The sequence below is a fragment of the Poecilia reticulata genome, chromosome 5 (genome assembly GCF_904066995.2).
Source record: "Poecilia reticulata chromosome 5, P_reticulata-male-v2, whole genome shotgun sequence".
Taxonomy (NCBI): domain Eukaryota; kingdom Metazoa; phylum Chordata; class Actinopteri; order Cyprinodontiformes; family Poeciliidae; genus Poecilia; species Poecilia reticulata.
Genome location: NC_088834.1, coordinates 11,845,560 through 11,869,923, shown reverse-complemented (window position 1 = coordinate 11,869,923; position 24,364 = coordinate 11,845,560). Strand labels below are relative to the sequence as shown.

Sequence of the window (24,364 nt, the reverse complement as noted above, 5' to 3'; positions counted from 1 at the left end):
GCTGCTGCTTGCGGTCGGTGTGCGCCTTCCTCTCTCTCTCCTCCCTCCGACCAGAGTAGTCTGTTGGGATCCAGAGGCATCGAGTTACCCTCCACAACTCCGACTTATCTAACTAACTGCTTTAAACGGATTTTTATCAACTTAAACGGGTAATGTAGAGACCAAATTACCGAGTTGTTTTTCTGTTTTATGTAAGGCTCCTAATTTTGTGGAAAGTAATATACTTAACACAATGTCATTTCACAGTTGGATATTTAAGGTTTTTTCTTAAATTGTAATTCGCAATTTTCTTCATGAAATGTTTTATACTTGCACTAAATTGACTAAATACCTTGATAGTCTGTACCTTGATTTTTAAAGCATCAGTAGGTTTACAACAGTTCATTTTGTCGCTTTATTTTCTGAGTGTAACAAAGTTTAAATTCTCAAGTTGTGGGTTCAATGTGGAAAACAAACTATAGAATTTACATTAAAAAAAATCGAGGTAACAATCTGCACTCAATTTAATTGGGTACATGTAGCCTAACACTTTTAGTAAAGAGCATCTAAGGTCAACAGCTCTGAAACAGCAAAAGAAATTAGGTCAAATCTACAAAACATTTCTGAATACATTTAAATGCTAATTACCTTACAAAATTGTTTTAGTAATAGTAATGCTTTTTTATCATTGTTGATCTACTTAATAATTATATCCCATAATTAATGAAGATAATTAACTAAAACTGACCTCTGGAAAAGTTCCACAGAAATGCATTTCAGACAATAACGGTTCAGATCAACCTTTATTTAATGAACCTCATGTTCAACAACCACAAACAGCGGACTCACTGGTCATACATCCTCAATTTCAAGCAGCTTGAACTGTGCCACATTTCAGTTGAGATGTATGTCTTGAATAGCTTTTTCACACTGTTTCCAGGCAGGGTTGAACAATCATTGGCAATCAAAAATCTAAGTTGTCGGGTGCATTATGTTTTGGTTTGGATTCCACACAGGACTCATTTTCCCTCGATCACAACTGATAATTCTGCATACGGCCGCCTTGGTCACAAGTTTATGAATGTAAAGCGTCTTCATGGTGAGGTCCATGTGGTCCTCCTGTTCGTTATGTTAAGGGTGTAGAAAACAAAAAGCAGAGGTTATTTTAAATACGCCTCTATATTTAATTCAATTTTCTTGGTAAACTCAAGCTGAGTTTAGTGTGGAAGAGGCGAGGGAACTTTTAAGGAGAGGACAAAAAAGGAGAGAAGACATCATATGATCATCTTGTTCATCAGTCATTTTAACAGCATATCTGGCAGTCATGGAAGATTTCTTGCCTTTCCCCAATGGGGTTGTGAAAACACAACCCATTCTTTTTTTTCCCCCTTCAACTTTCTGGGACACACAAGTGCTTAGAAAAAATTCACAACCTGCCCAACAGGTCACACGCGTTAAAACACATTGCCTACATTTAAAAAAAAGAAACTCAGCAGTTTGTAGGATATATAGTTTGTACATTTAGTTAAATAATTTTCTAAAAATAGTATTTTGACTTCAAATGGTGTAACGTTACACGTATGATTACAACATTACAAGTGTGATGGCATAATGGTAATTTTGCAACTTTAAATTTACTGGACTAACAGGTACAGTTTTTCAGTAATAATTTTACCTCTGCTGGCAGCTTCTTGAGGAGAAGATATGGAAGTTGCTGCGTATCTGTAAGACAGAAGTAGCATTACCTAACATAAACTTAGCCATTATGGAGAGGCAGCAGTCCTGTGATAAAGGTGAAGCACTCCCTCTCCCCCTCTGACACTCTTTTGCTTCATGTCATTACAGAGCATCTTCTTTCAATAAAATAACAACGAACAAAATACGGTCAATATAAGGAATGTGTAACGTCAAAACCGATAGTGCCGTTACCATCACAACCCAATAAACAGTTATGGAGTCAAGACGTTTTGGCGCCAGTAAATAGTTGGCACAAAATAATGCAGAACAAGTTCATGCAAACACCAACCACAATGCTACAACACCCTTTTGATGACTCCTTTACATTAAAGGTACATCTACGAACCATCCAGCCCCCTTTTAAGTCTAATGATTCAAACACCCCACCTGGACTTCCTAAAACAATCAATCACAGATTTAAATTTTCTGCTTCAAATGCCTAGATGGTGCATTACATAAAGCTCTTGATAGCCATAGGTAAACATTTACAAAACAAACTGTAAATAGTAGTTTTACTTGTATTCAGTGTGGAGGCTCCAGTCAGTGCCAAATATGTATTTTCTGACCCAGAATATTTGGGTAAGTTTTATATTTCCTTTCTTACAGTGTTAGAACATTAACGTAAACGTTCCCCAGCGTTGGACTTCCACACGTTCATGCGTTTTGAAATTCAATATGGCTGCCGTATGAATAAAATTTTGCCATAATCAGCAAAAATATTTCATCTCTTACATGCTGTTCCACACATATGCCTTTAGCCAAAAAGTATTTCAAAGTAAAAAATTAAGAAAAATATAATGTGTTTAGTTGTGATGGACTGGCAACCTGTCCAGGGTGAACGCCGCCTCTCGCCCGATGACAGCTGGAGATAGGCACCAGCAGCTCCTGACCTCAATGGGGTAAGGGTGTAAGAAAATGGATGGATGGATGGATGGATGGATGGATGGATGGATGGATGGATGGATGGATGGATGGATGGACATTGTGTTTAGTTTGAGTTGCTCCCTCAGAGACTCCCTAATTTCAGAGTTAATCTGAACACAGCAGATGGAGCCATCAGCATCTGATTCTGGATAATTGTGGCAGCTCCAATTTCTGCAGGGAGTTTTCCTCCCAGCACTTTTTACATAGTTTCTATTCAAGCCATTGCGCTCATCAGAGTTAATTCTTTCATATTTACTCCGCTAATAATTTTGCCAGATTTTCTACTGAGCACCAATAAAGATTGCCAAAGTACCAGCAGAGGTACTTGTACCACAGTTTGAGGACCATATACAAACAGAAATAAAGATCATGTGCAACGCTAATCAAATTGTATTTCTAACCCACTAGCCTAGCATGAGACTAGAACAACACTCTCTAATTTCACTGTCACCTCGTATGTTACCGGAGCAACATACGAACAAAAACTTTTACTGCAGTAAAAGATACATTTTTACTACTAATATTTTAGTAGTCCAGTCTGATACTAAAATATTGCATAAACTATCCTTTAATTTGTCTATTCATTGGGAAAATAAGCCACATTAAGAAATTCTGTTTCTTTTTTTCCTTTTATTTTGCAGTTCAAACCCTGATAGTTAATGCAGAATAAATGTAACTGAAGTGTAACACCTGTTTAGATAACCTGAATGGTGACGAAATTTCAAAATGTAATCAGTGACCTTGTGTCTCCCTAAATAAGACTCCAGAGACCACATCTCATATTTCACTCATCGACATGGGAAAAATCTGTGAACCTCAGGCAAGGCAAGTAGGTTTGTGCAAATCTGCACACATATATCGGGAAATGGCTACATCATTCGCTGTCTCCTACAAACCTGCACATGCTTGTAGTATTACGTATTTTTAAGATGAGGGCCAAGAAATTCTTCCACTTTCTGTAACTCATTATTTGTAGACTTTAGCTGCTTAATAAACAAATATTTATTTATGTATTTAATCTATTAACTGCCGACACCTGGCACATTGTGCTGAGTTATTTGAATTAAGCTAACACGTGAAAAGATGCTTAACGCAGGGTCACATACTCAACCTCTGACTATGCACTTAAGCAAAGGGATATTTAGCTTTTTTAAGGAATCTAAACTAGATTTAATCATTTTTGACTTCTAAACTTCTAAAATTGTTAAATCTCAACAAAAGTTTTTTTTTTTTTTTAAAGAATTGGTTTGTGAACGATTCAGTATCAAAATATGCTTTTTTGAGCTTTGAGACCATAAAAAAAGTTTTGACTTTTTGTTTCAAACAAACAAATAAATCACATGCTGTGTTTTTAAAAGTCTGTAATCCTTGTAGAACAAACTAGTCCGATTTATTTTATTTATTTTGGACCAGAGCTAACCGAAGTCCAGATTCCTTATAAGGAGTGGAGTTCTTCATTAAAGTGCTGAGTCAGAAGCTGTAAATCAGATCCTATCTTCAGCGTCATAACTTAACAAAGGTGAACATAACTGTATGGCTAAAATAGGATAACCTGGATAACATGCAGGTGAATTTTAGCAGGTAAATGTCATAGAATGACTTCATTGATGTAAACTGAATGTAAGGTTGCACATTCACACCTGTTTTTTTTTTTTTGTTTGTTTCACAGGGACATTTATGGACATTTTTGGACATTAATGCGCTTCAAATGAGTTAATAGAAATTAAATTTTTATATACAAACAACAATTGTAATATTCATACACAAGAGACTAGCTGGGTACAAAAATCAGATATTGGATAGCATACTGCCAGAGGGCAAAAACGCTGAAAGTGCCGACACGTAGTGAAAATATTCAAACATCTAAAGTTTATAATGTTATTGTTGGCATATCTGACTATCAATAAACCATTTTATTAGATGTATTTTGAACAAGTTAAGGCCAGTTTGCTGATGTTTACTGGGATAGGGTTCCACTCATGTTAATGCAACTGAAAATGAATGCAGACTAAAAATACTCTAAGTCAGGAGTTCCATCTACTGTACCTGTTGTTGATTGATATGAATTAGTTATATTAACGATATAAAGGAGATGACAGACTATACTTTTATACAACTGACATGCATTTGAATATTTGTTATCCTCCCAACCTAAGCTATTAGGTTGTATGGCAGTAACAACGTCATACATTCTGACTTCTTCCAATATTTGGTGCTTTGTTCATACAGAACTTAATGGTTTTATGGTTGTAATGGTTTGTGACTAAGTTGCTAAACAGCAGCTGATATGTAACATGACCATGTACATTTTATTTTTGTGCATAAAACATGTTAAATGTTGAATTTGTGTCCTTTACATACCCTTTACACCTCTGATTTAAGTTATTTTAGAATCTATTAAGATCCCAAGGCATTTATGTTCTGTTATATCGCATGTCCTTTATCCTTAGAGATTATGTTTTACTACACAGTGTCTGTTTGATCTAGAGAAGAAACATAGCACCTGTTTTGGTTGGATTGGGTTTTAAGCAGCATTGATTTACCAATCCTGAGACTTAAGCCATAGTTTATGGTGGCTGTTCAGTAAATTGTGTTGTTACCATGGGTAGGCCTATTATCTGTATGCATTTCAGTGTTGGTATTTTTGACATACTGACAGAAGATCATTTACGTAAAGAGGAAAAAAAAAGTAACGGTCCTAAAATAGGTCCCTTAAATAGATTGTGGGCTTGTCACTATCTTAGTCAATAGCTAATGGTGACTGAATTGGTTATCATGGTCAAATCAAAGACTTTATCTTGTGAGTTGTATGTCAGCAAGGGCCAAAAGACTTCTCCGGCTAAACGGACTTGTTATTCATGCTGTAGCAGATAAATAATGACCTTAAGGGTCGTTGAGGGCATTCGTTCTGAAAAAAACTGGGCTGTTTTGAGCTTAACCACAAGTTGATTGGCTTGCTTGCTGAATTACATCTGCTGTCATGAATGGTCTTCTGGACATGCGTCTTCAGGTGTGACAGCTGTTTCCTAAACTGTCATTTTGCATCCTCCTTTATCTCTTTATACTGTCTTTCATTTGATGGACTTAAATTAACCCCCAGCGCAGCTCGCTTACTCATTTCTATCTCCTAACCAGACTCTGCTGAAGCCAGTGGGTGTTTTTGTACTCACATTTTATTTTCTGCTAACCTATTTTTGAATCACATCTTGTACAAAACTTTTTTAATCAGTGGAAACTTCTCAGCAACAGCAGCAGTTTGTCATTAGACTACAAGATTTACCCAGGAGGAGTTTTTTTTTCTCCAACTGCTTGTTGAACACATTTTAAAACTGTTCAGATAAAATGTGGCATCATTATTATACTTACAAAAAGGAAGACAAGGTTTTAGATTCTGGTTGGATTTGGTTTTAAACTTCCTGTGGTACAGCAGCACACAACTGCAAAAAGCAACAAAGCAGCACTGTAAAAAGTAGGTCTCCAAAACCAGTAAGTTCAGAACCCGTAAAACTTGTCAAAAAGTATTTGCTCCCTACATATTTCTTGATATTTTTTCAAAAAAAGGTCTCATAGACTATCAGTGATTCAGAATATAAAACAAATTGTTGTCGTTAGCAGCAACGGTTGCAAACAAGTTTTCTCGATAGCTGAAAAGAGGTTCTTATTTTACACAAATGTATCACAAATTAACTCTTTAGTGTAATCTCAATCACATTTAAGTCTTTGACTAAGCCGCTTCAAAGCTTTCCTTTTTTAAGCCTTTTAGAGGTGCAGTTACAAATTATTTACTGCATTTTCCAAGTTCGCTTGACCTTAAGGTCATAAAAGGATGGCTGAACAGTCTTCCTCAGGATTTTCTGGCAGAAAACAGAACTTGGGCTTCCATCATAAACAGCAGGTACCTGGTTCCCCCAGGGCAGTCATTCAGAAGCAAGACTGTTAACATACTTCTACTTCATGTTGTCAGACAGGTTCTGTTTAAGTAACGTCTTATGGGAAAGTTGTCTTTGACATTATTTAATTAATTATCTCTGTCTGATTGTTTTAGTTTAGTGAGCTGAAACTTTTTCAGCATAGTACGGCGACAATTCATATTTATAGTTTTGCAGAATTTGCAACCAAAGGAAAAAGTAACAATTAAATGTCATTAATATAACATACAGGATGTTAATGTAAACTGAATTATTAAGTTTATTCCATCAAAAAGATGAACTGTTGCATGAAGTTGGAGAACTTTTTATGTGATACGCATCAACTTAATATTAAGCTACTGTGCTGAGTCTGCTGCAAAACTAAACTTGAATTTAAAACTGTAGTTTCACATTTCTCAGTAGAAACTAAACTTAAATCTCCTAATTGAGTGTTTCAGCCCGTTTAAAGATGTCATTAAGTGTAATTTGAGAATAGATTAAAAACAGGGAAGTGCAAATATAAGTTGTTGAGCACTCGGCTTGATTTTACTTTTTTTTATTCCTTCTTAATTTCTTTAGACAATAGCCCAGATTTGCTTACGCACTGTCTTTCTTTTTCCCACATAGTTTTTAAAGTCCTACCCACGCAACATTTCTCTATGCTGAGTAAAAGAAGGAAATATAATCACACCCTTGAGAGTTTTGCTGGTCATAAGGAGGGCTTAGCAATACTTTCTCCTTGTTTATACATTTAAGTCTCAGAAGACCACAGCTCTGGTATCTGACGCCGTTCATCAACAAAATGCTTTTGTATGTCCACAGGACAGTCCTATGCTGTCGTTACACCGTAAATGCTATGACGTGGTAAAACCTGTAAATCATTATGCTTGGGAGTTACGTAAGCTCCTCAGATTCCCTATAAATGTGTTAAGTTGCAAACAAAATAGTCAAAAACATTCCAAATAGCTTCGTTCTAAACATATAAATTCTATTCTATTCAAAAATACTATGAATCCCAAAGGATGTTGCTCTATGTCCTATCATCCAAGGCTCTTCAAAGAGTTGTTGTAGATGCTGATGGCTGTGGGCAGGAAGGGTCTGCTGTAGCTATTATGAAGAATAACTGAAGACATTGTTGTTGTAAAACTTTCTCATGTATAACATGTTCAGGATTTTCCATGATTTTATTGATTTTATGAAGAAAATTACTCCATTTATTCCAAAGTAGTCTCCGGAACAGAATCAGTCTTCTTCATCAGGTTGCTGAGCTTTTTTAAGTTAATGATTCATAACTGATCTCTCTCTCCACAACAACCTTACAGAAGATATGCAGTATCTTGATGCAAACCTTGAAGGAGATACTGTAGGTTTCTACAGTATTTAAAGTCTGCTGTATCCTTTCTTTTAGATGGCTTCACTATTGCGTCTCAGGTCCAGTCTGTTGTCCAGACGACTCAACGCCGAGGTATTTATGCTATTCTCCTACATCCACTTCTTTCCCAATGGTGGAAATAGTGTTGGACCTAACCCTGTTTCTCATGAAACCTTCTTTGTTTTGTTCAGATTCAAGATAAGATGATTATCCCAACACAAAGCAGCCGACCAGCTCTCTGTACTCATCTTCTTCTCGATCTCTGGTATACTCGACAACTGCAGAGTCATCTGAGTATTTGTGTAGATGACAGAAGCAGGACTTGTGCTGGAAGTCTGAAGTGTAGAGAGTGAAAAGGAATGGTGAGAGTGCAGTCCTCTGTGGTGCTCCTGTGCTGCTGACCACCTGGTTAGACACAAAAATATTTAATTCTCACAAACTGTGGTCTATTTGTGAGATAGTCATGGATACAGGATCCAGGTGAACGTTGAGGCCACCACTTGTCTCTTGAGTTTTTGACAAAGCAAATCAGACTGAGTTGTAATAAATGCACTGGAGAAATCAAAGAACAAAATCCTCACTGTGCTTCCTGCTTTGCTCTGATGAAAGTGGGTTTGTTGAAGCAGGTGTTTGATGGCATGTTGAACTGCAACTCCACAGCAATACGCAAACTGCACATTGTCCTTGTATGCGGTTATTTACTTACTCAGGTCTACAGGAGTCTCTCCAGGACTTTTGGCATTGTCGCTGATGACTGGTGGGTCGGTCTTTATTGGTAAAGGAACAAGGCACAAAGTTTTCCACAACAACAGAACCTTCTCTTGGATCAAATCAAGGTTGAACAGGTGTTACAGCACTGTACCAGTTCAGTCTCCAGATGATGCCTCTTTACATGACTTCTAGATACAGAAAAGTGTAAGGGAAAGGGAACAGCAGCATCTCCTGATTTGGTTGAAGACAAACTTATAGAAGCAGATGAGTCCAGGGCCGAGGGGAAGATAAAACATCTGAGGTTTGACAGGAAAGCTGTGGGTCAAAGGAGGGTGGGATGTCTGTCTGGGAGCAGAAGAGGAGGATGATGAACTTGTTCCAGAATTGAACATGTTGAAGAATGTGTTTATCTCAGTTGATCTGTCCAGACGTCCATCTATCTGATTCTCATTTTGCTTGAAGCCTGTGAACATCTTCATCCCTGACCACGCATTGTTCCTCTGTAGTTTGCTCTTCAGCTCCTTCTCATAGTTCACTTTGGCGTCTCTAATTTTGACTTTGAGCTGCTTCTATATATTCCTTAATTCTCTGTCTGCCTTCCCTTTAAGTCACTGGAGATTCAGGGTTTGTTATTGGGGAAACATCTTATTGTTTTGGTGAAGACGTTGTTGTCCTCACAGAAGTTTTTATAGTCAGTCATGCACTCAGTTATGGCATTTATTTCATCTCCATGTGGCTGGCACATAATATTCCAGTCCCTGGCCTTAAAAACAGCCCTACAATGCTTCATCAGCTTCCAATTTCTTACAGTTTTCTTACAAGTTCCCCTCTCAATTAATGAGTTTATATTCTGAGAAGAGAAAAATAAGATTATCTGTTTTTCCTAGACGAGCTCTTGTTTTGTAAATGTATGAATCCTCGACATTTGCTGACAAACTGTTGAGACGTTGGATTTGTAGAAGCCATTTTTTGAAAATCAGCTGCAATCACTGTATTAATGCATACAATTCCTTTTGTGTGGTGCTTTGCAATATATTCTAAATGCATTCAGCCTTACTTGGACCTAACATCCAGCAGGTTTGAAAACAAAACTGGTTGCCAAGTTTACTTTTGCTGACCTGCAGAAAGTACCCACGTTCATGTCAGTGCGAGAGTTCACTCAGATCTCCTCATGAACAGGTGACCAAGAATCAAAAATAGTGCACATTTCCTTTGTCTTTACAGCCCACACAGTGCATAGAGAGTGCACATGAGGTGCACATAGTGAGTTACATTTGTGTGTTTGTGACCTCTTGCATTTTTTGCATGCACATTCATCCTAATATGCATTTATGTCTGCATTGTTCCAAAAGTAACACAAAGGAACTTCTAGTTGCAAGTTTTTGTCAATGTTCACACACGGTTTTGTTTTTTTTAAGCAACAGATGAAAGTGCTTTTTCACATGTAAGCAGAGCAACTTAGGTTAACACCTTGAGTTTGTTGGTTGCGTATGTGAAAAAAAATCCTCCCCCACATGCTCACATGCTGCACCTTTTAGACCCACTTTGGTCAAGGCTAGGTGCAGAAAAGAAAGAAGAAGCAATCAATACATGAGAAGGTCAATGAAAAAAAGACTAAAAATTTATATTCTGTACTGCACATGGCTGATTTGTCTTTTGTGTTAATAAAAGTACATCAATGCATGACAGTGACAAGTAGATCTGTTGTTTCCCTTTTTCTCAAATTATTATTATTTTACCCATTTTTTCTACAAAATTATTTTATATCTTTGCACTGAGTTGGTAATATTAAGATGCTGTACGTTGCAAACGCTACAAAGCTCCAAATGTTACAATAATTATTTATCGCCACCTGCTGGTTAACTAAAGTAAAAAAAAGCAACAAATAGTTTCTGGTTCAATGCATGTCCCTGCTGGTAGATGTGTTCTACACACATTATATATCTATGACATTAGATCAGTTAATATGTGTCTTTTTGACTCCCTGGTTAAAAAAATTGGAATTTACATAGATAAATCATTTATAAAAATCTTCATTTATTTATTTATTTTTTTTTACTTTTTTGCTTATTTGACTCACTGGCAGGACAGCTTACATTTTAAGTACATATATAAGTAAGTCCTTAGCCCAAGTATTAACTTTTTAGAAACCAATTTAAAACTCCAGAACAAAGACAAATGCAGTCGATTTAACTTAATAAATGTTCAAATAAAAAAAAACTACAACTACAAATTGTTTACATAATTTCTTCAAGTTCCATACGCATTTCATCTAAATTTAAGTTCTTGAATTATCTCTTTTCTCTATATTAGTAAAAAGATGTTCTTTGTCTTCATGCAGCGTAATTTAATCTTGAGCTGCTATTACACCACGTCCCATCAAGTCATTTGTCTCGCCCTGCATAAAAATTGGTTTTATGCAGGTCCAATCATCAAGAAACTAAATGCTTTATGTGAACATGTCAAGCCCCGTTAAGCTTATGAGGGATATTAAGTTCTCGTTTTATGTGCCAGTTTATCACAGACAAAAGTCAGAGGCATCAACGTGAATCTCAGTGAATCCATGGAATGATAGAATCACATCTTTATTGACTTTTATCTTTACAGAAAAAAATAACATCAGTCACCAGATCATGCAAAGCGATATTGCATTACAAATAAAAACACAATACAAAACAAACGATAAATATCTATATATATTGTACCATAAATATGGAGCCTTGAATAAATAAATGTTTTACAAAAAATAAACTTCTTGGGGTGACACAAACAAATACAGTATGCTAAAAATTTACTTTCAACAGTCCTGGAAAAGGATAAGCAGACTGGTTGAAATGATCTGCATTAAAATGGGTTGTATTTAGATTGTTCCCTTTTTCTTTTTTTTTAACAGTGAAGGTAGGAGATGACCTCCGGGTTGTGTTAAATTCACTCCAACTACACAAATAAGATTAGCTACAAACCCAACACAGAACATCATGCTCCTGACGGCAGTTTAAAAGCAACCTGGAACCAGACCACTGAAAGAACTCTTAAATTAACACATAGACAAATCCTTTATGTATGATATTATTTATACAAGGATGACAGCGCTCAACAGTCATGTCGAGGTGTTATTGCACTACTGTCTCAACGTCTTTTCAATGAGAGTAATCAACAAATTACAATACTGCTGATAGATCTACACAGAGGTGAAACAAGAAATCACCAGTCACAGCGACAGACATGAGTAACTGTTTGAAATGCATTCATTTAGTCAGCCAGTTACCTGCTCCCACACAGTACTGGTTAAACAAAGCCAGTTGCCTCAGAGTAAATGAATACATTTCAGTTTGTGATTGACCCAGGTCTGCACAGCCAGCGGACATAGCTGCGAATTGAGAACATGTTCACAATAAGGCTACAACATCTAGAAAGAGGAGAGAGGCAACAGAGGGCAAAACTCAACACTGATAGAGCTTCCTTCTGATTCAAATGTTACGTTTCGAGCCACTCTTAGGAATCATGCACGACTAGTGAACACGGATGAACACGCACACGTACATATATCCAACTCCCACACAAAAAGGATGAACTTCAAGGCCTTTTTTAGGACAAAAACAGGGAAGTCAAGAAGAGCCTGGCAATCAGTAGCCAAGGACAGAGACAACACAGCTGGAGATACAGAGGAACAAACCTTGTAAAGATGTTGTTTTACTATTCTTGTACGCACAAGGTGACAACATTTACTGTAGGGGAAACCATCAAACGTCAGATTAGGTAAAGTTTCTATAAATCTAGCCACTGAATGAAAGAGTTATGTCACTGGAAAAACTGCAAAATTGCAGCTGGATATTTTTTTTATTTTACTGGCTTATGTCCCTTTATAGTTATATATGTTTAGATTTATATACTTTGTATAAATACTATATGTACAATCCATCTTATATCTTTCATGTTACTTTCTACAAGTCATTTAATGTTCTATGTGAAAATAAATAGTTTTTGTCTACTGTAATATAATATATTATGTACAGTGCCTTACAAAACACTAATATCCCTTAATCACTTGCTGATTAAATTTATGTACAATTATATAAAAGGCGTGTTTTTGCCGTCAAACAGACTCCGAATTAAATGGAGATCAATAATCTGATACATTTAGGTGTATTGGCAAAATTGGTCATAATTTGGCATTACTCCAACCAAACATGTTTCAGGTGTGATCTTTTGCATATTCTGAATATGAATCAACAGGGATTAGTGCTATGCACACATCAGTATGGCAGTGTAGCAGTTTGAGGTAAACTTGCACATAGCTGAGAAATAATACAAATCTGGTGCACAGACAGACATTTTTTGCAAAAGAAGAGAATATTGTGGTGGGGAAGTACAACCTACCACTTTTACTGCAAGTCACCTAAATAAAATCCAATGAACACATGACTTCAGAGGTCATCCAATTGGTATGTGGAAGAATCTGTCAACAAGACGGCTCTAGCTCACGTCTGGCCTTTTCCATGCATTTCAAAATGATGCATTTCTTAGTGTTTGTCTATCACATCAACATACTGAAGTTTGTGGTTTCAATGCAACAGAATGCAAAAAATATCAAGAGATATAAGTATTTTTTTGTCAGGCACTGTATCAATGACGTAACTCCTTCAAGACAGTCTTTGATTGATCTTTGTCTCCAATAGGCCTCACTGTTACCTGCACTGGGGAGATAAGAGAGGAGCTGACCAGGAAAAAGGATGTGGGGTATAAAGTACAACTGACACACAAACTTTAATCTCAGACTGGTTCACATTTAATGTCAATAAGGAAAGCTGGCCACTGGTTAAAAGGAGGACCAGCATCAACAAGGGGCAAACTGTTGTTTGGTTGTGTTTAATCAGAGAAAAGGCTGGCAAAGGACTTTCGAAGGTTGCGAATGGTTTCGGCTTTTGCCTCTTCTTGGCCATCGCCACCGGAGCCTGAGACCCCGCGGAAGAAAGAGGAGTCGCTAAAGGCGTTGAAGGCATTGGTCAGGGACTGGGACTTACTGGAAGGGAGAAGAAAGGAGGGAGGAGGGGAAGGAATTATGGGGTATTATAGGAGCATTAGAGGGAAAGGGAAAGAGGGGTATGTGAACATTAATGAGGGTGTAATTAGGAAGTGAAAACAGAGATGGTAAATCATAACCCTTTTACTGGAGAATAACAGGTGATTTGTTAATCTAGATAAATACTGAGTGCGAAGTTCTTGTTCTTGCATTATCCACAGCATATTGACAATGTGTTTCTTACTTCAGTAGTGGATGGGTCTTTTGTTGGGGCTGATCTTCAACAGGCGCCTGGGGATCACCGGATGCTGCGGGTGCTTCAGCTGGAGTCGGCTCAGGGTTTTGGGATGGAGAGGGTGGCTTGGCCTGAGCTTGAGCCGGGACGTTAGAGGAGGGCTGGCTGGATTTAGCAGGGGACTGGACCTGTGCAGGGTGGGTGGCATCAGACGCCAAGGTGGGTTCGGGGGCTTGGGGTTGAGTGGGGGGCTGGGGTTTGGGCAAAGCCTTTGGAGGAGTGGGAGACTGTGGCTTTGGCTGAAGCTGTGGCTTAGAATTCCTGCGAACAGGAGGGATCGGCTTTGCGGGTGGTGTGGGTTTTGGGGGCAGATCTTTAGGTTTCCCAGGTGATGCCGATGGAGAGCCTTGTGGCTGGGGTTTGGGCTGCTCTGTGGTGGTAGCAGAAGGTTTGGGAGAGGCTGGAGGGGAACTTGATGCTGTTGCTGCTGGGGCTTTTGTTGGTGGAGAACCTGGAGCTTTGGCTGCTTTAGCTGGGGATGATGGTGAAGCTTTGGATGGGACTGAGCTGGAAGCAGAATCTTGGGTTGGCTTTGTTACAGAAGGGGCTCTGATCATTGGGGGAGGCCTCGGCACGGGTGGCTTTGTGACAGAGGCAGCCTTTTGGACCGGGCTCGGTTTCTGAGCCTGAGCTGGTTTCTGAGCGCCAGCAGGTTTCTGGGCCTGGTCAGGCTTAGGTTCAGACGGTCTTTTTGCTGATTCTGCTGTTACGTCCACACTCTGTGATTTCAGTGCCGCACCTAAAGCAATGAGAAAGTTAGTTTTATTAAAATACAGTCAAAAGTGCACATATGCTCACCATATGCATGAATGTCAAAGTAATTTGAACTTTTAATGAGGTTTTAGAACTGTTATTTTGCCTTGATTGAATGACCTAAATGATTTCAGCTTCTATGAATTTTAGAGACAAAAATTGGGTACAAAATTTAAATTGTACAATGAATTTTCTCTGATCTCCACTGTGCCAAAATTATACATACTGGCTGAAATACTTTTAAATATCTGGTAATAAGTGGTGAAGGTTATTCTATAATATCTTAACTTGACAAGGCGAAAGCCTAATTACTTCCTCATCACGACTCAGTACAACAGGTAATTTCTCATTTCTTATTTGAAATTTGTCAATAGAGAAACTAAAAGATTGGTAAATAACAGGACACGTTTAAACAAACAGCCAATTCTGTCCTAGGATAACTGAACCTGAAGCTTGTTGTTGACAACAAAAAGCAACACTTGGGGTTCAACTTTTTCACGGACATCAAGCACAATTTTAGTGTGTTATTAGAAGTGTATGCATATATTTGCACCTGGTTCAGTAGTTTTAAACCACTGTGGTTGAAAAATAAATGTAAGAATTGTAAAAATTGTGCACCTTTCTTGGAAATTGAAGATTCCCATTATTTCCTGGAAAAATAACATCTAAATAATCAAAGCACAAAATAACTTGACATTAATGCATGTAGTAAGTGTAAGTATACTTTTGCCTGTATATGTAAATAACTCCTAAATAAAAAAAAAAACATTACAAAAGAGAAAAAGAGAGAAAAAGAGCAAGTGCCTAAATACAATAAAAAGATTTGCATCAACATTTCAAAACCTCACACCTCTTGTTTCAGCACTGCAGCTCCAAAATCAGGCATATGTAGCACTCACCAAAAACCAAAACACAACATGACATGCTCACTCAAACAATGGCCCCTCAAATATGCAAAAATCCAGAGCAATGCAAATGTAAACAGAGGACTGGACCAGCTGCAACCAGCAGAGGGTGGAAGATCAACAGTTTATCCAACTGTGAGGTAGCACAACTTCTATAGTAAAAACTGCAAGTTTTAGTACTTTGCTGAATGAAATAAGCAATTAAAGGAGAGAACAGAGTTCAGAGTGACACAAGCATTAATAGCAAAGCAACAACACCTCAAGAAGTTACACATGCAGAGCAAGGAAGTGACTGGATTGGGATGATTTTTTTTAGTGACAGATAATTTCCTCTCAGAGATTCAGGATTGAGATTTGACTTCTAAAATGTGTCCAGAATGTACTAGAAAAAGCTGTGTATTTTCTATCAATGCACTCTTGAAATTATTCTTTTAGATCGATCTTAGTAGGAACCTGAAAAGTCATCCCAGAGAGCCACTGCTGTCAGGCAGCTGAACTGCCTTGAGTCTTACATTTGTTCAACGGTTGCTTGTGATTCACGAAGCATAAAAACCAAGGAAAACATATGTACAAACATAATTGGAAAACAAGATACAATAATAATTTTCTTGGATACCAACCATTAGCTAGACATAATTTTAGTTTCTAAGAAAATAATGCATTACTTTCTAAATTAAATCAGAATGTTTTAGGATAAAAGGATTCAGTTATATAAACTTTTTTTATTATTATTATTTTCATTCTTGTTTTTTTTATGAACAAAACAAAATCTGTAAAATCTTTTGTTGAAAATATTGAATCAGCAATTGACTGGTTCGGATCCAAGTAAATAAGATAGGATAATGTAGAGGAACATAGGATTATATCTATCTATAAACAAAACAAAAAACAGCAACTGTGGGGTTTGCAATTGCCAAGAGATGCAATTGATACCAGAAAATTGTCTACATTAAAATGAATTAAAGAAAATTTAGTAAAAAGTACGTATTTTAACCACCAAAAACAGCAATAACAGTCAGATGTTTACTAACACATAAAGCGTCTGCACAATAAGTTATTTGTTTCTATAATAAAATTACATTAATATTTATCCATGGATCTGTTTACCACAGTAAAATAGTTTTTACATATAACTTCAACTAGAAACACAATTTAATGCAGGATGTAAATAAATCTACCAACATTTATTTCACACCTGAATACAAAAGTTACACTCAATTTCCTCTTTCTAATGATAAAAATCAGCATTACTAAACTAATGTAGCACCAGATGATGTCAAAACATTCACCACATCCATGCAAAACTAGGAACTGTAATTAATGAGCATGCAAACACGCACTCAAGGATAAACATAGCAACTCCACAAAATAATAGTTTTAAGTCAGCTGTGAATGCCACTGCTTTTGGTGGCGACATTAAGCATCAGTACATCAATCCTGAGTAAACACCGCTGAGCATGGGTTACAGCACAGCTGCAGAACACATGAAAGATGAAGTGCTCCATGATGCCTATTAGCTTGGTAATTTGACGACACAAGTAGAAACGAAAATTGGTCACAGCTTCAAAGGACAGCTGGTGATATTTTCTCCATTTAGACGTGAACGACTGCACCAAATACTGTCAGGAGCACATGAACACGAAGCGAAAAAACTTCTGTTTCTCTGATAAGACACTTGTGAAAATGCAAAAAAACCCAAAAAACTTTTAACATAGTTGTCATATCAGGACAGTAGACGTGAGTTCAGAATTGTGAGAGAATGAGCTATCCAATACTATCCTGCCACCACTTCTAATTCTTTGAATAACCAACCGATTGTATTCAATAAAACTAACAAGACATGACCAGAAAACTGCAATACACTGTTAGTAAACCAAGTTTTACTTCTTGGTTGGCGTTTGCTACTTTTCTACACAATCAGGCTTCTTTTAAAACTTTTAGCAGCTGTGTTAGGAACCACATTCCCTCTTCACTATATGCAAGTGATGCTGAAGATTTTTCATGTGGAGATTTCGTTAGGGATTTTTTGGAGGCAAAAACAAGGCATTTGTTGAAAAAAACCTAATGAATCTAGTTTAAGGTTCATCAGAGGCCAGTTCGTCGATAGGGCAAACACTGAACTAGTGCTCCAGTCAAATGAAACCAGAATGAAACCAGGGAGAAACTAAAACTACACATTACCGTGAATATACCCTCCCCACAGTAAAATATGGCTGCAGCATCCAACAGGGTGGAGGCTTTTCTTCAGTAGGGAAGAAAAAACATCCACCCTGTTGTCTGCAACTCAAAGCTGGTTTGAGTTGCAGACAGATTTAGATCCACACATTGTCATGTGTGACAATGGCCTAATCAAAGTTTCAAACTAAATCTCCTTTAGAATCTCTGGCAAGAGTTAAAAAATGACTGTCCCAGACGATTTCTGTCTAATCTACACCCTTCTATATATAAGGCCAACAGGCCAAACACAAAAAAATCCCCAGAAATTTGTAGTTGAAACATCAAATCTGATAATTTTTAAGGAGTATGAACAACACTTTGCAAGCTACTGGATCTTTGATCAACCCAGTCCAAACTGTAGCCATTGAAAAGTGGCTGATGTTGTCATTTGATGGCCTAGCACCCGTGGTAATATTTCTGTGCCTTAGCGAGTAGCTTCACTGTTTACTTTAATCATTGGCAACATAAAACAAAAGTTACAGCACATGGAGAGATATTAAGTGCAGAACATGATCAGGATTTACTGAAACTGCCTGTGCAACCAGAGGATACACACAGTGGCGCCCAGGAGTTTGTTATGAACACTGACTCTGTAAATGTTCCCACCTTCCCCCTCGTGGCAGTACATAGTTTGTCAGTAAATGACTAGCAGGTGTTCAGAATCTCCTGTAGTTAACTGATTTATGCAGATTTCTGTTTTCTAAACCTGCTTCCACCCTACAGCTGCAGTGCTTTGATTGTGGGCAGTGTTCAGACAACCTTGAGGTTGAGGACGTTGGCCTGAGCTCCTGTTCGGGTCTGCCAGGCCTTCCTTAGCAGAAGCGGTCTGATGAAGAAAAACAGATGGAAGAAAGAAAGGGAAGACACGGATGAGTCAGCTGTGAACTGCGGAGAACCAAAAAGAACATCTTTTTAATCCAGGCTTTATGTAAGAGTTTCTATATATTGTTTTCATTTGCATAGCATCCGCAGTTTCGCTCAAAATGTTAATGTGTTTAAAAAAAATTGAGCATAGCCTAAAATTCTCATTTAGCTTTATTGCTTAACTTGCAAATGCGTTTGGGAACACTGCAATGAAAATATTTATGAAATCTGTTACCAGCCCACAGAAAGTGAGGAAAAAGAAATACTAGCCCGCTGAGAAATTGTCTGCATTTCTTTATGAAAACAAATATCTTATCAAACTAAACATACTTGATGTAGCTGTGCCCTGGATCACTGAACTAATATCTAGTTGCATAGCCAATTTTTTCTGAGAACTGTTTTACATGTAGGTTTCTTGGACTTGACCCATTTGTGACACCTGTGAACAGATATTTCAGTCCACATATTTGCTCATTCCTTGGTTTTGTCTGATACAGAATTTTTGATGCAATTTGACAAGATCTTTATGAGATTAAGGTCCAGGAATTACGCTGGCCACTCCATAGCCTTAATCTCGTTGGTGTGGAACCAAGATGCTGCTGGTCTACTGGTGTGAGTAGAGTAGGAACGGGTCAAAATGTTGCCGCGCAGTGGAACTCAGGGCCTGGAGTTCATGTGATGTTTAGTGTCTTTGTCATGTAGTTTTTTTTCAACAATGCTATTTTTTAAAGTTATCTTCTATTGCTGTACTCTGGTACTGTATATGTAGACCTTTTTTAATCTGCTAATCATTGTCTTTTTTCTTAAAGGTTTTGTTGGCTCTAGTGGCCGTTATTTGAAAATAGTTTGACAGGAAAGAAGGTTATGAGGGAGGGGGAAGACATGCAGCAAATGTCACCAGGCCGGGAATCAAGCCTGCGACCATCAGCATGAGGACTAAGGCCTCAATACATGGGTTGTGCTTTGCCCCTGCACCACCACAGCACCCCTGCTGATCATTGTCTGAGAATTTGCAATTTTGGCAGTTCTTCAATCCATTTAAATAGTATTTTCTTGACGTGTTGCTGGTTTTGGTTTAAATTTTAAAGCATTGGAGCTCATTTTAGCTGAGCAGTCGCTCTCCGCCAATCAACTTTGTATTCAAAGTATGCTTTTCTTCTGAACAAAGACTGGAAAGACCCATTTTACAACAAATTTTGATTTAAACCAGCATTTAAGGCTGCCTTCACCCTTAATCATGAGCCACTTAGGTTTCTCAGAATGAATAACTTTGCTGACTGAACTCCTAACTTTTATTATTTGAAACACTCCCCTTAAATTAGGAATTCAATTACTCAAAATCAGCAGGCCTAATGTCATGACTATGGGTTCTGCTCGTTCTCTAGTTCTCATACCTGCAAAATTATTAACCACGTAGAAATATAAATTCTACTAGTAAACAGTTTTTGTCAGGTTAGTGATGCTGATATCTTGAACAAAACTGTATGTTTTCTGACAGATTAGCCACTCAAGTTAAAGCACAATTCAGTCACCTGCTGGGGCTGCACAGTTGTCGGCTTCTGGCCTTGAGGAGAGCGAGCAGGCGAGCGGGAAGCACTGGATGACCTGGTAGTCAGAGCTTGGTTCATCTTAGCCAGCACCACCTCAGAAATGAGCTGCCGATCCTCTGCCTGGTGATCGCCAATCAGCTGCATAGATGAGCCCACGACCTGGACAGCAGGAGACAATGGATCATAGACTGAAGATGTTCTGTGTGACTCCCCAATATCAAAAAAATACCATATCCATATTTTATTTCAAAATTGCTATTGTAATGTCAGGGTTGTTTTATCTTATGTTCCCAGCCTCTCTGCAAGTTCCTAACAAATCTATTTTTTCAACTCTCGGAGAAAATAAACTCTGTATTGGCAATCATTTTTGAAGATCATTGAGGAAAAACTCCTCAATAACCTTTAATCGAGTTCTCTTTGAAGTTGTCAAAGAGGACAGTCAGCTCAACTTTGCTGAAAACACTGACTATATTTTGAAGAACTGTTCTCAGAGACTCTATCTTTTAAGAAGACTTGGTGATCTTGGGGTGACCCAACTACAGACTAGTTGGGTCACCCCTATGTCTTGAATTTGGGGTGGGGGAAAAATCACATTTTATTTATCACTGCAGAAGGGTTCAGTAAATGCGCATATGAATCTGGTGGGTTCGGTACCTCAATAAAGGTTAAGAACCACTGCTTTAGAGTCTTCAGCCAAACTTACAACAACCATCACTGCTTCTTCTTTGTTTTCCAAACCTGTGTTTGCCCAGTAGTTCTCTGTCTGACCCTAAAAGCTCCAGACTGTTGTTCAGTCATACCATCACATCCTCTGTTTTTCTTTGAATGTCTATGTTAAACCCCAAATAACTGCTGCAAAAAAACTTGCACACATTTAATCCCCAATTTCATTTTAATGCTTCACTATTTTATATTCAGAGCTGACGCCTAGGGTTTGGCAGTTTCGATAGTTTCCACATGGAGATGTTACCACTAAATGGTTTGTTTTAATGAAAAATATTATTAGGAGACCACATTGGTTTATTAAAAAAAAAAAGTGTGGTTACAGCAAGTCAAAATCAGAACACGCTAAAATGCGCAGGACAAAAAAAGCAGGGCGTGTAATACAGACAGAGTAGTTTGTTGAGAAAGATCGACAAAACCTGTTTTTAAATAAACAGACGCACAAAATATGTAGCTAGCATTAATACTGCAAGTTGTGTAAGGTTAGATTTAATTAAGGCATAAATTGTAAGGCCACTGGAGTTTAGATCAAGACGGGCAGAGTAATGTTGGCTTAGGAACTCTTGCAATCAGTAAGCTGTGTTTTGTTACACTATTCTTATGAAAATGTGGTGAAATTTTGCTACTCAAAAAAAGGAGGGAGCAAACACAAATTTATCACGTTAAAGCAATGTTAAAGCACCTTTACTCCTGAAAGCTTATTTGAAAGGCTCATTCTCACCTCGGTAATGTAGTCATTGCCATCCTTACCACAGATGGCTTTAATAGCACAGATGTCCAGACCCCCAAAGATCTCTGAGCAGGTGTCGACCCACGATTTATACCTGGCAGAAAATAAAAATGTGTTAATTAATAAATACACCTAGAACCCTCATTCTGTGCCTTCAGAAAATATTGATGGATGTTTTTTTTCACAAGAAGCAGAAATGTGAATGAAGACAGATTTTATGTTCTTTTTTGGTTGACTAAGAAAAGATTTAATCTTGTGCACTATCTCAAGTATCGATTTGCTAATTAGTTTAGCTCAATTTGCCAGTGCAACAGTTGCCCTTATTGTCATCTTGACAATAAACTTTGAGCAGTCAATCTTTTGCTTTAGACTGATTTTGCTGTCTTGAAGACTGAACACAATCAATCTGTCGTCAAGTAAAATCAATATTAACCGGGAGGATATTGATACTGTACTAATTGGGGTAATTTACTTTTTGCAAAGCATCCAGATTTACTAAACAACTGCAGTCCACCTGTAAAAGCCTAAAGGCACACCGGCCTGCATGTGCTAGATGTTCCCCTGCTTCAGCACACCTGATTTCAGTCAATAGCTGATTAGCAACCATTTGAATCAGGTGTGTTGAAGCAGGGAAACGTTTAAAATCTGCAGAGCAGGGTTGGTAAACACAGACACATAAAGTGTTAAATAAATTAATATAATAATTGTTGAATCTTGTAAATTTCATAAGGAGTTATAGGATCTTTATAACAATAAAGGTTGTTAAGTCATATGTAAAAGAAAAAAAATAATTCAATTACATGTTTCAAAGGGAGTATAAATCCTCAATTCCAGGAGAGCAGCTAAGTATTGGTTTTAGCTTCTCGCATTTTATTGCATCGCTGCTTAAATGAATATTTTAAAAAAAGCACATCAATGCATCATAAATATGAAGTGAATTCCAAACATCTCTGTGTTTTTCCAGGAGTGACCTGGTTTAAAGCTGAATGAATCCCCTGCTTCAGCGCAGTATGACTAACTGTGACGTAACACAACCGGAGCGACGTGTGCAACACCCAGGCCAGCTGGAGCATCACTAACGCAGAAGCACCGCTCACTTGTCAGTCATGGCTACTTGTTCCAACATGGCAGATCCGGTGTTGCTTTTCCAGTTACCAGAGATGGATGTTCGCCTGAAAACGGAGAGGAAATCAGGTGTTAAATTAGCACCAACATAAGCTTTCAGATTTGAAATTTCAATTAATTAATATAGAGCTCCAAAATGTTGCAGGAATTTTACAAAAGAAAGCACGTTGCTTATTCGTTTTTTGTTTTTATTTCCTTTTAAATAACATAACTGAACCCCGTCCCTTGAACGGAAGGCTTTCAATTGCTCCCTCAGAAGAGATCACAGTGTTCTCTGGATTGTTCTGGACACAGACCTGCAGAGGTCAGGCAGAATTGTACAAACACCGAACAAAGCGACAGACTCACATGTAAGCTTTGTAGTCAGCTCCAATTTTTTGGACCCTGATGTCGTACTTGGCATCTACAAATGGCTCTGTAGTGCAGTAGGTCTGAGTGATGGCCACCACACTCGCAATGTCTTGGAAATCACTAACGTTGTCCACCTTTACCTGTAGATAAATGACACGGGATGCAGAAAAGTTTATTTACATGCTAAACCTTGTCATATAAACTCCAAAACCTCCACTCCCTTAAACGTATTTTAAAGATGACATAATCCAGGCAATATAATTCACCTTTTATTGTACATCTATGTTTGTGAATGTAATATTCAGGCATGCTTAAATTCAGTTCTCTTTTACAAATCCTACCGAATAACACTAGACTTTCTAATTAAGCAGATTTTTTTTCAATAGAGTCCAGATTGATTTAGCTGATTCTAGCTGACCCTATAGGTTCTTTCAACCTATAGGAAGTTATTCGCTATTTTATGATTAAAATGATTAAATTAATTTATAGGTTTAATAAAAGTAGAAGTAATCTTTAAAAAGTATGGTAAATATCTTGGTCTGCTCATCTAAATTTGCAAGTTCAAGAGAATTTATATTTATATTACAAGCACCCTGGTTTAGGCATTACTGCCAAAGCACTCCTTAGAATAAAGGAAGACAGAAAAGGTAAATACAGTGTTTGGTTCCACTTTTCTCAGTTAATGGAAACATTTTGGAGCCAATCTAAACAGTGACAGAAATTTCAGATTAAGCGGCTCATTAGAAAAAAATGTTTGATAAAGAGCTCTTCCTGTTAGAAAACAGAAAAAAAACATAGTGATGAGTCAATATTAGAGATGACTGAGAGGAAAACAATGCAAGGTTGCCTAGTAGCAGGAAAGATGAGGAAAAAAAAATAAAGAGGAAGAGTAAATGTAAGTGTTCATGTTTCAGAGATACTGAAAATATGTGGGCTTAGGTGTAGTTTTACTTTACACAATGTGTCTTTAACTTTCTGTCTGCTCTTTCTTTTTCAGTTTTGACTTAAGTTATTAAAACATAATTGCAAAAACTCTTGCATGTTGTTTCTTGTATGTTTTCCCGATTCAAAAACAAATGATGCAAGATTCAACATTTCCGTACCTTTCCCATTCCAGAGTGGGCATGTCCGATCTTCACCACTACTGGGAAACTTGGTGTTGTAATCTGTCATACAAAAGATAGATAAAGTAAACTC

The 24,364-nt window shown here is 37.5% G+C and overlaps 1 protein-coding gene and 1 long non-coding RNA gene across 2 annotated transcripts in view; one reads left to right on the top strand and one right to left on the bottom strand.

The window, feature by feature from the left end:
• Positions 1–10: 10 nt before the first annotated feature.
• Positions 11–11,353, top strand: LOC145551664 (uncharacterized). Its single transcript, XR_014087554.1, has 4 exons — positions 11–149; positions 2,524–2,615; positions 7,957–8,013; positions 8,112–11,353. It is a non-coding gene; the product is annotated as an uncharacterized LOC145551664 (long non-coding RNA).
• The window catches only part of syn2b (synapsin IIb), a 70,347-nt gene continuing 57,160 nt past the window's right edge, over positions 11,178–24,364 (bottom strand). Inside the window, exons 6-13 of the mRNA XM_008408551.3 lie at positions 24,271–24,333; positions 23,165–23,307; positions 22,789–22,863; positions 21,683–21,785; positions 20,221–20,397; positions 18,584–18,650; positions 13,899–14,688; positions 11,178–13,654 (exon numbers count right to left, since the gene is read on the bottom strand). Coding sequence (XP_008406773.2) covers positions 13,501–13,654; positions 13,899–14,688; positions 18,584–18,650; positions 20,221–20,397; positions 21,683–21,785; positions 22,789–22,863; positions 23,165–23,307; positions 24,271–24,333 — 1,572 coding nt within the window. The 3' untranslated portion in view covers positions 11,178–13,500. The remainder of the gene's footprint in view (positions 13,655–13,898; positions 14,689–18,583; positions 18,651–20,220; positions 20,398–21,682; positions 21,786–22,788; positions 22,864–23,164; positions 23,308–24,270; positions 24,334–24,364) is intronic.